This window comes from Barbus barbus (genome assembly GCF_936440315.1).
Source record: "Barbus barbus genome assembly, chromosome: 6".
Classification (NCBI taxonomy): domain Eukaryota; kingdom Metazoa; phylum Chordata; class Actinopteri; order Cypriniformes; family Cyprinidae; genus Barbus; species Barbus barbus.
Window position 1 is genome coordinate 12,932,034 of NC_136734.1, and position 13,597 is coordinate 12,945,630.

The 13,597-nt window shown below is 34.3% G+C and overlaps 1 protein-coding gene and 1 long non-coding RNA gene across 3 annotated transcripts in view; one reads left to right on the forward strand and one right to left on the reverse strand.

Annotated features, from left to right (window-relative positions):
• The window catches only part of LOC306870868, a 1,223,475-nt gene that overhangs the window by 597,296 nt on the left and 612,582 nt on the right, over positions 1–13,597 (forward strand). The gene's annotated exons all lie outside the window — the stretch shown is intronic.
• LOC306871955 (microtubule-associated serine/threonine-protein kinase 4-like) overlaps positions 3,664–13,597 on the reverse strand; it is a 34,223-nt gene continuing 24,289 nt past the window's right edge. Inside the window, exons 2-3 of the mRNA XM_079420240.1 lie at positions 12,727–12,880; positions 3,664–6,238 (exon numbers count right to left, since the gene is read on the reverse strand). Coding sequence (XP_079276366.1) covers positions 6,084–6,238; positions 12,727–12,880 — 309 coding nt within the window. The 3' untranslated portion in view covers positions 3,664–6,083. The remainder of the gene's footprint in view (positions 6,239–12,726; positions 12,881–13,597) is intronic.

A 13,597-nucleotide genomic window follows, 5' to 3' on the forward strand; every position in this document is an offset into this window, starting at 1 on the left:
AACAGCATTAAAAGCACAAACATAAAACCTGAAAGGCTGCTGGTTTGAGTGACGTTATTCTTCCTGCCCTGCGGTTCCGGCTCAGAAAACAGGCTAAAACAAAAGACACTTATCAGTAAAGGACATCTCTGGCCAAAATAATGAAGAGGGTCTCACGGCCACAAAGCCTCAACATCAGGATTATGATGTCTTATCTCCATATCTGGCCAGGAGGAGTTGTATTGATTTCCTGTCAGAGTTAATCATGCTCAGGACAGATGAGATGCCATGACAGAAGCAGGTTAAAACTTCACACTGTTCTAAGGTCAGACTTTTGGCTTTCTTACAGTGGATCTGGCTAAGATTTGTTTGGCTCAACGGGTCCACAATCAGCATGAAAATACAAGAGCTTCATGGTGCACCATGACGAGCTGTAATTCTCGCTGAAGGGAGAAATAGATTGAGGTGGAGGAGAGGACAAACCCACATGAAGTCAGGACTTTGCACTATACTATTACAAACACAAAAAAAAAAAAAACTCAGATGGTGAACTACACAGATGGTGAAGTGCCAGCTGTATCACAGCAAACATCCACATGACAAGTTCCTCTTGGATTTAAGCCAGCAATAAAAGACCTCAAGGTATATAACATCAAAGCTAAATATTTAATAAACATCCTTTTGTGTGAAATTGTAAAGTCTAAGACAACTGTAGAAATTTCTGCTCTGGTCCATAACGGTAATTTCAACAAGGGATTCACAACATAGAGGTTTGATTTATGTTACTTATTATACTAACATATTTTCACTTTTTTACTCAAATTTGCAGTGACTTTTATTTCAAAGTAACTTAAATAATGCAATTAACAGCGGATTACAGTAGTTTCTGTTTTGCTTTTAAAAAAGTGTTTAAATGTTGTTAATAATGAAAAATGACTTTTGATCTTTCATCCCTGATCAGAGTTAAACTGAAAGGATTTGCTGTGACAAAAGGAAACTATTGTCTTTAAAAAGGTCGTTTATAAGCATTGGTTTATTTACTGGTATTTTACATTAATTCTGAATGTGATTTATGCATTGATGTGACGTAGTGTTCTTTCTTTCTCGCTTTCAAAAAGAAAAAAAAAAAAAAAGGCAATTTTGACCTGGTGACTAGTCAGTCACGTGCAACTTATTTTCTGGAAAATACAGTATATATTCAGTATACATTATAATATATACAGCTATTTGATATTGTATATTTAATTAATCTTACAGTATTTAAAATGTCATCTTTAGGAAATCTATAAATGAAAATCCATTCTTTCATACAGCACATTATAGGGTTGTGATTTCTTAATAAAACATAGAACTTGAATATTGTCTATTTACTGGTTATCAACCACATGGAAATAATAATCATCTTTTAGGTTTAAACCAGTATTATAGTACCAGTTAATCCCTAATTTCCACCAAAATTCTATTTGGAGATAATAAATGATTATTCATTTAAGAAAATTGAATAATTTAGTTTTACAGTATTAACAATAATAGTAGACTCTATGACATTTTGCCTCAAACTATTGTTAACATTGCAAATTATTATAAGGAAAGAAGTACAATATAATATTATATTCATATATAATACAACATATGATATAATTTATCCAAACATCTTTTAGCGCAGACAGGATTTGGGAACTGATGAAAATGTTCTCTAAGGGGACCTTTAACTCTGGTGACTCAGTGTCATAACTAATAAACAATCCCTTTGTAGTCATAATTTGCATTCTATGCTGGAACCTAATAAAAACTGCAATCGCCCTAAGCGGACCTGCCAAAAGAGCACAGAGTTGATTCAAAATCTTTCTAATAAATTGCATAATTCATCAGTTTCAGATATGACAGTGTGAGGTCTGCTGGGACAATTTGATTTATGGAGCACAAATCTCAAAGTAAAGAAACTGAAGAGAAAAAGGTGGTGGGCATATCTGAAAAGCTCTCCTAGAGGTTTGAACACAGATTTATACATAACATGCTAAATAATATTCAGATTAATTAATATTCACAGCTAGGGTGGCACGATATGTGTAAATAAATAAGTTTCTTGCTTTAGAAGTCTTGGATGAAAATGCATTAGTCATATTGATGGTCACTAGTAACCATCCACTCTCAATGTATAAAAAAGATCAGAGTTCAACATTCGTTCATTGCGTAACATTTCTTTGTATATTCCACAAGAAAAATCCATGGTTTCCATGGTTTATATAAAAAAAAGATTATTTGTGATGTCATCTGGTATGATTGTTTTCCATTTACTCCAATAACAGAAATGTCAACCAGTAAAGATTTTTTACACCAATTACACCACTGTATATCCACCACAATTTACAAAGTCCAACACATAACAGAAAACTATAGCCTACTTTGCAAACAGATGGGCTCTTCCAGTGTAGACCGCAAAATTGACTGTAATAGGAGTGATTTCATTTCAACGTGTCCAGCCATGTCTCACATGTCCAGTGTAAATACTGCATGACTAAAGATCGTTTACGGTTGCTATGCAATGTCGCAACTTGACACACTAATATAGTATTAAACTGCATGTTCATCCAGACACATTAATACTGTATAAATAAAATGACTGTTTTTGGGGCTTTTTTCAACTCAAGTGTTAATCAGTTACATACTCTCTATGGAGGGTCAGAAAGCTCTCGGATTTCATCAAAAATACCTTAATATGTGTTCTGAAGACGAACTAAAAATAAACAGATGATAAAAAGCAGAAAGCACTGTAAACACAAAATCCCCTTGATAAAAGGAGATATCTACCACGATCACTGAAGAAAAAAACAAAACAACAAAACCACATTTTATCTCATCCCAACTGACTCAAACAACACATACGGTTTACAAATTTCTTGAATATCCAAACAGACCAAAGCAAAAACCCATATACCCTCCACATGAGGTTTACAAAGGGAAAACGGATAAGCTCCCTCTGTGTGTGAGGAATATCTTTCCAAGGTCACATATGAACCGTCAGCCTAGTCCACAGGCACTCGTTTTCACTAAACAGCGTTAACATTCCCAAGACATACTCCTTCCCTTTGTATTTTGCAGGAGGGGGAAAATCCAAAAAGCTAGAGTAGGCATGGCGCAGGGGAAAAGGCCATTAGCAATTCAATAGGAGTAAACGCAAAGCGGGAAGGCCCCGCCATCATTGATTTTCAGGGAGGCCGATTTAGAAGTAGGGTCATGTTAACGGCCTGATAAAGCCAAAGCAGCGGAGACGATGCCAAACACAGAGAGAGAGAGACACATGATTCTATTCTTTCTTTTTTTTTTTGTAAAGCAACTGCAAACACACACATAAACAAAGGAAATTATGCCTTTTTTCCCCTGAAATCTCATTTCCTTTAAATCTCACATTATATATTATGTTCACTATCATTTTGTAATGGACATGGACATGGTATAAATTACATTTGTAACATTTTTGGAATAAAACAGTGACTCCCTTATCTTGGAAAGAGTAATCAGCAGTTTTTAGTATCCTAAACAAATACAATAATGAAGCATTTTCAACAGTTTCAAACTGAAAGAGTTTTTCCTTCATATTTTGCTCAAAACTACAGCTTTATTGGAAATGCTGCACAATAAAAGTTTTTTTTTTGTTGTTGTTTGGTTTTTTTTTTTTTTTTTGCATAAAATATTAGAAAAATTGTTGGTTGTGATGGAAATGACTCCTGAAAAGTAATTAGAAAATATTCATGAATAGTTCAATATTAATGAATATTTCAATCTTTCTTAAAATTGAAGTTTTTAATCTGGGTCTGGGAAAGGGGTAAAACAAAATTCAAAAGAGACATTTGAAAAGTAGCATTAATGTATGGGGAAAAGTTTCCAATTACACTACAGTCTCTCTGCATTGCACATTTACATTCAAGTGTATTCATTTAGCAGACACTCAAAGCCACGTGCTACATTTAACACAGTAAATGCAGTTTAGCAAGTCAAAAATCAGACCTATTTAGTAACTTTGTGATCCATTAGACTCTTTCAGAGTCTTTTTGATGGATTCAATAAATCACATTCAAGAATTATATTATGTCCAGTCTGAAAGCGGTGTTCTATCTACACTGGAGAGAAAAAAAAAAATCATGAGTCATTCACTGAAGACATACAAGAGCCAACAATGGGACCAAATGTAATAAGCATTTGTTCAAGCATTATTCATTAATTTCTTCTTAGCATTATTTTTATTTTAACAGAACTGGTTCTGAATACAATTTAGTTCTTGTTTTCCAACCCTCAGCAGCATACCTAACACAGGAAACCAGTAGTATGGTTTTAACTGGTTATTTAAGCTGGTCAAAGGCTGTTTATTTCAGGAGGGAAGAGGGAGAGAGACCCAGGAGGCCACAATGAAAGCAGATTGGATACGGCCGCTAAGTAAATGACATTGTTTGTTGCAGCATTGACCCTGCTCTCTGCGGTCATTAATTTCAATCAGGCGCCCAACATGGAACCTGGACCTCTGTTTGCCACGGCTCAGGAGAGGCAAATAAGACATGGCAGTTTCTCAGAATATCATCACAGCTTCCAGCTCAACACAGACAAAAATAATGTTTCAAAAACTCCTCTAATCTTGAAGATATTTGGTCCAAAAATTGGAATAGGAATATGGCTGTGTTAACATCATCATAGCTCCTCTGCCAGGTCTTAATATATGTACTAAGTTTGAGATTTGCTCACTTTTTTTTCAAGTGAGCAATGCTGAGGTATTATACAATTTAATGATGCAATTGAAAAATCAAAAACATTGGTATTAAATAATTATTTACTTCACACTATCTACACTCAAAAATGTAAAAAAACAAAAGAAATAAGAAAAGAAAACGGATCCTCATTGACTGTCATTAGACTTCACTTTACATCACGTTCTGTCATGTATTTTAAGTATTATTAAACTGATTTGTCCATCCATTGAAAGTCCACGAAACCAATAACAAAAATTCCTTAAAAAAATAATAAAAAAAAAATAATAATAATCTATAGAAATCCAACCGTTCCATTTTGCATGGAGATCATGGATGGACAAAAATAATGAAAGAATTTAAAAAAATATCTTCATTTGTGTTCCAATAATTAACTGAAGTCTTATGGAACTGGAATGACAAGAGTGAGCAAACCATGACATAATTTTAGTTTTTAGGTGTTTTTAGGTGAACAATGCAGCCAACAAAAAACTGAAGGCGACAAAAGAAACTTAACAATTTTACTGATCCAGACTGCTTCTCCAACTTGCTACAATCCTGAATTTCTTTATATTAAGCAATTTATAAATATTGCTCTTCACAAGAGTCAAATGCAGTGCTTTTATGGCGTTTGACAGCCTCAGGTCACCACTTTCATTATAAGGAATAGAGCAGCTGGGACATTCTGCGAAATAACTAAATAACTAACGGCGAAATAATTAAAACACACGAAGCTAAGTAGATTTTGACAGCATTTTCGTTTTTGTGTGAAATGTCACTTTCAGTCCTATTTAATTCTCTGGTCACACAATGATGGTTGCATCAATGCTGCAAACCATAGACAACAAAACATGATTTTTCCTGGCAAGAGAGGCGTGACATCAGTTCATAAAAACTGGAACCATGTTTGATACAGCAAAGTGTCATTCAATATGTTTTGAGGCATTTGTTTGTACTTTATGCAAGGGAAAAAAAGCAGGATAGGGGCAGGTATACAAGGCCAGAGACAACCCTTCCTCCCACCCCAAATCTGTAAAATGACGTTTTAACTGTGATTGAGTTTCATATATTTTTCTAATTAATTAATGGGCTAACATTTCCCTTCTTAATCTTTCAGTTAGTCAGAACAAGTTAATCAATCATTCTCATCAGTTCATAAGACTTTGTTCTAATTTCAAGCCTGATTCTTTATGTTTTTGCAACATGCTATGAAAGCAATATCCTGATAGTCAAGTGTATAGAAATTAAAGGATTCTTTATCATAGTGGAGTCCATCAGAACAGGTCAAAATATGTTATTCGTAGTGTAAGTGATGCAGCAGTGCTCCCTAGTGTCTGAGTGGGGAATCCACCATATGATATCAGGTTAGACTTTTTTTTGTGGTATACTGACCAAGCTGGCTGTGAGAGAGGGTGCAGATTTGCCAAGGGTCTGTGAGCGCATGCGCACCAGGTTGGTGGTCTCTGAGCCTGTAGAGGACCATGTCTGCTGGGTTGAGGCATATGGCAGCAGGTACTTCCCTGGGGGGGAAATAAAAGATGTTTGTGAGTAAAAAAAAATAAAAAAAAAAAAAAAAAAAAAAAGTAAACATTTTATATTACTTACATTTAAACATTACATTATATCTGTAAGCAAAAAGTACTGTGGTAGCATACTAAACAGGTTCGTAAAAGTTAATGTGTTTACTAATCTAATCTGTTCAGACAAGATCAGAGAGGATTCTGGGGGTGCCTCACTACTTCACAGCCAATGACTCACTGGTGCATCATAATGGACATGCCATAACAAACATATGGCATTCAACATGACCCAAATCTATAGTCATGTGAATGGGGAAGAGCAAAAGTCATACTGTCCAGTGAGATAACAGATGATTTGTGTGAATGCACACACTGATTTTATGTTTGGTAGGCACAAAAACATTTGGAACGGTTCATACACTCCACTGTGCTGCTTTGCCATTGTTTTTCGATGTAAACAATGCACTACACCGATACGTTTCACTGTTACACTCTCATGTTGTAACTTTTGCAGCATCTCATGCATGAAACAATGTACTAAAAATGCAGAACTTAAATTAAAATAAGATCACAAAAAATGGCCAAATTACTCATCCTCATGTTGTTCCAAACTTGTATGACTGACTTTCTTTTGTGCATCACAAAAGATATTTTGAAAAATGTCTCAGTGCTTCTTTCTTAGTCTATACAATAAAGGTCAATGTGGTCCAAAGTTGTTGAAACATTCTTCAAAATGTCTTCTTTCGAAATCAACAGCAGAAAGGAAGTCATGCAGTTTTGGAACAACATGGCAGAATAATTTTTGTGCAAACAAACTTACATGCAATCATATGAATATACTTATCTTCCCATATGTTCTATTGAAGGTACAGTACAATATGTCATTGCAGCAACGCTGTGAATTAGAACTGAATGATTTCACCAAATTAGCCAATTAATTATTGGTTTTAATAAAATTATAACACTAGCAGCAACATGCCGCTTGAGGACTTCTATGCTAATTCAGGGGGCATAATCTAAAATGTATACACACAATTCAAATTTAAATTAATAAAAAAAAATAATAATAATGTCACAAACCACCAGTATTGCCCAGTGGGGCATCTGATCCTATTTTTCTCTACTGTTCAAAATAAGGACATGTATTGGGACACAGTTTGTCAAATATTAGTGCATAATATTCATAATTAATGAGAAGAACTACTCCTGCAATAACTGTGCTAGGACACTAGCATGAACTTGAGGAGAACTGACTTCACACATCCACTAAAAAAGAAAGAAGCTCCAATAGACCAACATTCAGCTCATATTCGAGCCCTTCACACTGTGTCACAGCAAATCACAGCACTGTGGACGGCCTCTTCACCTTGACTGATCCTTTTCCAGACCCCCGTCGATCTGTTCAGAGTTTTGATTGATAATCTAATATACCTTCATAACACTGAGCTGCCATACCAAATGTAATTTGTTGGCTGAGAAGTCGTGTCAGACTAAATTAAATCTGTTAAAACCAAATTATATACAGTTTGATATGATAAATTAACACTTTTGTGATCTTATATTTCAGGAATTGTTTTCACGGTGCATTAGGTGCTGCGTACAACTGCGGCTCGTTATTTTAAATGGTTTTGTAGGCTGTCTGAGAGAAGCACATATTTGAGGAATTATTTCCAAATAACTGCTTATATAGCAAATAATGCATTACTGTAGCAAAGAGATTGGTAAAATACTGGTAAAATGAGTACAATTTAACATTTTCTGAACAAAATGTGAGTGGTGCTCGTCCACGCAAAGCAAGATAAAACTGAAAAGATAAAAAGAGAGAGAGAGAGAGAGAGAGAGAGAGAGAGAGAGAGAGAACAGCAGGGGTTGTAAGGCCATGACAAAAGCATCATCATAGTGTTCATTTCAATTAATTTGAGTCAAGACAATATAACAGATGATTATTACAAATACAAAATGCAATCAAATGTATTAAACAGAACTTCTCCATGTGATTAAAATGGATTTATCTGACCATTTGCATTACGTGTTTGTCCATGCGTATCTATCCTGCTCTTCAGTTTGTTTTATTTTTCAAGTATTCTTCAGGATTAAATTTTGTCTGTATTTCTAATGCCCTTTACATATGAAGCAGCAGCTGTTTGTCCTTTCATACTAAATACAGAACAATCTTCTCCCTGGCAACTAACAAAACCTCACGGCTGAAAGGTATACGGAGTAATAAAAATGGGAAAAATAATAGGGTTTTGAAGTACATATACTAGAAAACTGAACTGAATTTGATTGAATTAAATAGACAAAAAACTGAGGAGAATGGATCACTTTGCAGTTTTCAGTGTAGGAGAGATGAGAGATGATCCTTTTAACCAATAAAAGAGAGAGACTTTTAGTTCAGCTATAGCATCGTCTCCCGGACAACCTATGGCTAACCCATATTTATGTGTTTGTGGGCTCTACATGGTCACAGAGCCAGGTCAAAAAAAAAACAGGACGCGTAGGAGGAAAATTGCAGTTCCTGCTCAATGCGAAACAGCTTCCACATAGTCATCATCCACAGAACTGAGGAAATGCCAGCTAGACACCCTCAGCACATTTCAACATTGTGTCCTATATACCTGATTCAACATGTCATACCCCGGGAAACGGCAAGACAAACACCAAATAGAACAGAAGGGTCATTCTGTGTCAAATCAACCAAATTTCAGAATCTTCTCTGGCTCAAATTTTTTATTTTGAAAGCCAAAATATTAAATGTCATTAAATGTATATTTACTGAGTAATCCACTGTTTTGTAAATGACAATTTTCACCTGGGATTCGAAGCCAGACCACAGCGGGGTAAAAATGACTTTAGAAAGATGGCAGCATCATTGTGTTATTTTTACACGGAGACTGGTAGGTCTATTAGTAAAATCTGTTGACTAGCAATCTTTGTTGCATTATATGCCAGTGGTGACCATTAAAAAAAAAAAAAAAAAAAAAAAAAAAAAATGGAAAAAGCACTTTTCAAGTTTTTTCTCCAAAGTTTGCATGCCTGTAACTCAAGAAGTTTTAAAGATATCGTAATGATCTTTTAGATTTTGGGTCTTAAACTTTCCTTTTGGCATATTCATTTTTAAGGCTCTATATGGTTCCATTCCAGCAATATTGGAATCTCAATAATGTAAACATTTTCAGTGGTCAAAAACCAAATGTGGGTAACTTTGCATTCACATGATGCTGCATTTCTTTCAAAGAGAATGTCTGAAGAACAGGTAATGTTTAAACTACAAATGTATCTTGTTTCGCTACATCAAAATATTTTTTTTCCAAAGTTGTGTGCCTTTAACTCAACAAGTATAAAAGTTACTTAATATGTCTTAATATCTTTTTAGATTATGGTTCCCAATAACCTTTGCTTTTGAATCTTCATTTTCAAGGACCTCTAAAGTTCACTGCCAGAGATATTGGAATCAGTGTGGCCGTGTGGAATCGCAGTTGTTGAATATTACCCATTTTCAGTGGTCAGAAACCAAATGTGGGTTACACTGTATACAGCTGATACTTATTGCATTTAAAAGGGAGCTGACATGGAGTTGGCACGGAATGACACAGAAAGTAGTCGAATACGGTGATTGCAATATCCAGTCTAATGAAAACAGCACGATGCTTTGAAGAGCCAAATCCAAAAAAGAAAATTATTAAAAATAAAACGGCACTATATGTTCTGAAATATTTGGCCATTTTGTTAATTTCAAGCTAGGGCTCTCAAACGATTCATTGCAAATAAATCGCATCCAAAATAAAAGTTTGTTTACATAATAAATATATACAGTGCACATGTATTATGTACATAAAAATGCAAACACATCCATGAATATATTTGAAAAATATTCATACTTTTTTTGTTCTTATATGTATTTTGTGTGTGTACACACACATATTTTGTAGACACAAACTTATTTTGGATGTGATTAATCAGGATTAATCCTTTGACAGCCCTATTTCAAAAACTCTATTTCTCGCTCTCATCTTGAGAACACAAAAGGATCATTTGAAATCTGATAGAATCTAATTCTGTCCCTCCACAGAAAGTCTGTTCACCAAAAACTAAAAAAACAAGTAAATAAACCCATATGAACAAAGCGGTTTAATCCAAGTCTTCTAAAGAGACACAATCACTTTATATGATGAAAGGTCCTCAAAGGTGCTGTTATGTCATGCGAGAATGAAGCTCATTGGTTCTCAAGTGTCAAGCAAGCATGCTTGAGCTTCCATTACCACACTGTAAAAAAATGCAACTGCACATAGTCAGTTCTCATAGTCTCAGTTCTCAGACTTTCTCATAGTCTCATATACTAAAAAAATGCTATTTTCTTGGAACTACATAAAAACCCTTGTCAGACCAACAAAATTACCCCAAATGTTGTTCCAACTAGTCAAACACAGTTGTCTGAAAGAATTTCATATTGTTGAAATGTTAAGGCTTTGTGAGTTCCCAGCATGCATTGCAGCATGAATAAATTATGCAGTTACTGTTACAGGATTATTCTTTTGCTGTTTTCATTTAAACTTTTTTTGTTGTTGTTTTATCATTATTGTAAGTTATTTGTTGTATTGTGATGTAAAGGGCTCATCTATTTAATATTTATTGATTGCCACCGTTCTTGAGGTTAGTGTCTAGTTGAGGCCTAGAGTATGTTCAGCCACTTTTATTCGTTTTCTGCATATCTTAGTCTTGTAAGTTGTCTTACAAACAAAGACAATAACGTCTACCTATTACACCAACTTATCCACTAATGTTTGACATTTGTAAAAAAGTAAAAAAGTTCACAGAACATAATTTGAGACACATTGGAAAAGCATTACAAGTCTTTTTAACGAACAAAACTGTGTTAGCTGAACAAAAAAGAGACATGTGACTTTACTCAGTGACTTGGGTTGAGTGAACAACTTGGTCCAAAGTGGAGTAAACTCAAAAAAGCTGTGCAGCAAGTTGCCTTGAAATTTGAAGTTAAGTCAACTTTTCATTTTTTACAGTGCAAATCTGAATGGCTGATCATTGTTTATATGTGAAAACTGTTCAGCTCATATAGATTTTTTTTTTAATTATTATTTCTCAGAGTGAACAGACTTTTAAAATGGACAAAAATCTAAATGTTCAAAATAAGATAAAAAATATCTTAATTTGTGTTCCAAAAACTAAATAATTTCCTATCAGTTTGGAATGACTTATATAATGTGAATAATGTCAAGCAAACAAAACAAATCATTTATTTGTATACTGTATTTCCCATATGCTGATATTTTTAGTTTCTGTTTAGATAAATTTGTTTAGATTTATAATAAATTATGTTTCTAATGAATGGCACTATATACAGTAGTTCATTTGTTTTATATGCATGTTTGTATTTTAGTTCCTCTCGCTCTACAACAATCCTTGCCATTTAAAAGTACACTGTAATTTTTATTATTATTTTAATCAAGATATCCTGTTATGCAGATGACTTATTGGATGTATTCAGTGTTTTTTCTTGTTCAAAATAAGATGATGTGTTTGATTTATTTATTTTCTTTTATTAGATTTTTGAAGTGATTAAAAATGTCAACACTGTTATCTGGGTTCTGTTTTTATTATGCATTTCTGGTTTTAATATTTGGTGGGGGCAGTGAGAAGTAAACAACTGTTACTACAATTTAAAATATTTAACTGCTCCAACAACATTGTTTGGTAAACTACATTTTTCTATTGGCTGATTATATTATTTCTGTTAAGCCAATGTTAGTAAACTGTTGCCACAATTGATAAAATTCAATTCACAGAAAATCAATTAGGCCAAATTTAGATGTCACTCAAAAATGTAGTTGGAGATTGCCATTTATTTACAGTGTATTGAGAAAAGAACAGGAACGAATTTTTTTTATAGTTTATCTAAAATAAAAATGGTTGCCGTTCATTTCAAATGAATCACATTATCATCATGGATTATAAAAATATGAAGTTGCCCAATATGAACCGCTTTACTAGGGGTGTAACGGCTCCTTTTGCCTTTCTCCAGACACAGTTCAGCACGCATTTGCACCTCAGCTCAACTTAAATCTGACAATGCATCTGTAATATCGTTTGTTATAAATAACACGTAAAACAGACAGAGTTCGGCTAATGCATGTTTCTTTTGATAGATACGCATTCTGGCTTCCCAATACATTACAACAACAGCTATGGGGAAGAAAAAAAAAACTAAAAAAACCTTTGAGCAAACCAGTCGAGTGAAAACCTGAAAATCACTTTTATTTGTATCTTTGCCTTATTGTATTTACTTGTGCTGCTGCTTGTAGTCAGATTATTTGTTCTTATTTTCTTTAGTTTTATTTGACAGTATAGTTTTTTCCCTAAACATAGCAAACATATCGAGTATCGAAACGTGATTATTCGAACTGTGATTAAGCTGAACCATTACACCCCGACTCTTTACATCTGGCTGTACACAAAGGTCAGGGTGTTACCTGTAAGAGCGCCCCCTAGACTTCCTCTCCGGAGCTGTTTGCCATCTTCACTGAGTTGTCGTTTGAATTTCAGTGCTAAAGTGCAGCCGTGAGAAACCTCTGGGTTGCTGGACTTGCGGAAGAGCATCGAGGGTGGGTAGAGGATGTTATCCGGCTGAAAGAAAGATGAGATCAACATGGAGTTCAATCTGGGAACATTACAGGAAAAGATCACATTAGGAATAGCACTGCACTGTTTATAAAAATATTTAACACATGGTTGCATATCCATTACTGCCAATGCATTACTACATTCGTTATAATGTAGTAACTTATTCCAACTCTAAAACACCTTGCCTTTTGGCTGACGTCACTCTTTATTTTTCAACCTCATTAAAGATAAATACCCATGAATGTCATCTCATTTTGACTGAATTTTCAATCTCAGCATGAATCTTTATTAATGTTGCATTTGATACTGTTAAATCCCCTTTGTTATTATAATCATGCTATCATCATGTTATTTTAATTTTTAAAATGCTATGTTAAATAAATCCACAAATCTTCCTCCACTCTCAGTTCATTTGAGGTTACCCCTTCACCCCCTCCAGCACTCACTGAACAAAACAAGCCCTTTTCTCATACAGATAGAATCTTTCTAGACAAGCAAATACATCTGAGGGCTTTTTCTACCTCAAAATGATAAACACGTTAGTGGAAACATCATTGGAGAAATCCAAGACAACAAACTGTTTATTACCAAAGCAGATAGGGTAGCACGATTAATCAAAATAAAACCAAAATTTGCAATTTGAAGATTGTACTGCACGATATTGCATGGTCTGCAATTTAATTAAATAAATATGCACTCCACTTTGTTCATTTGCACATG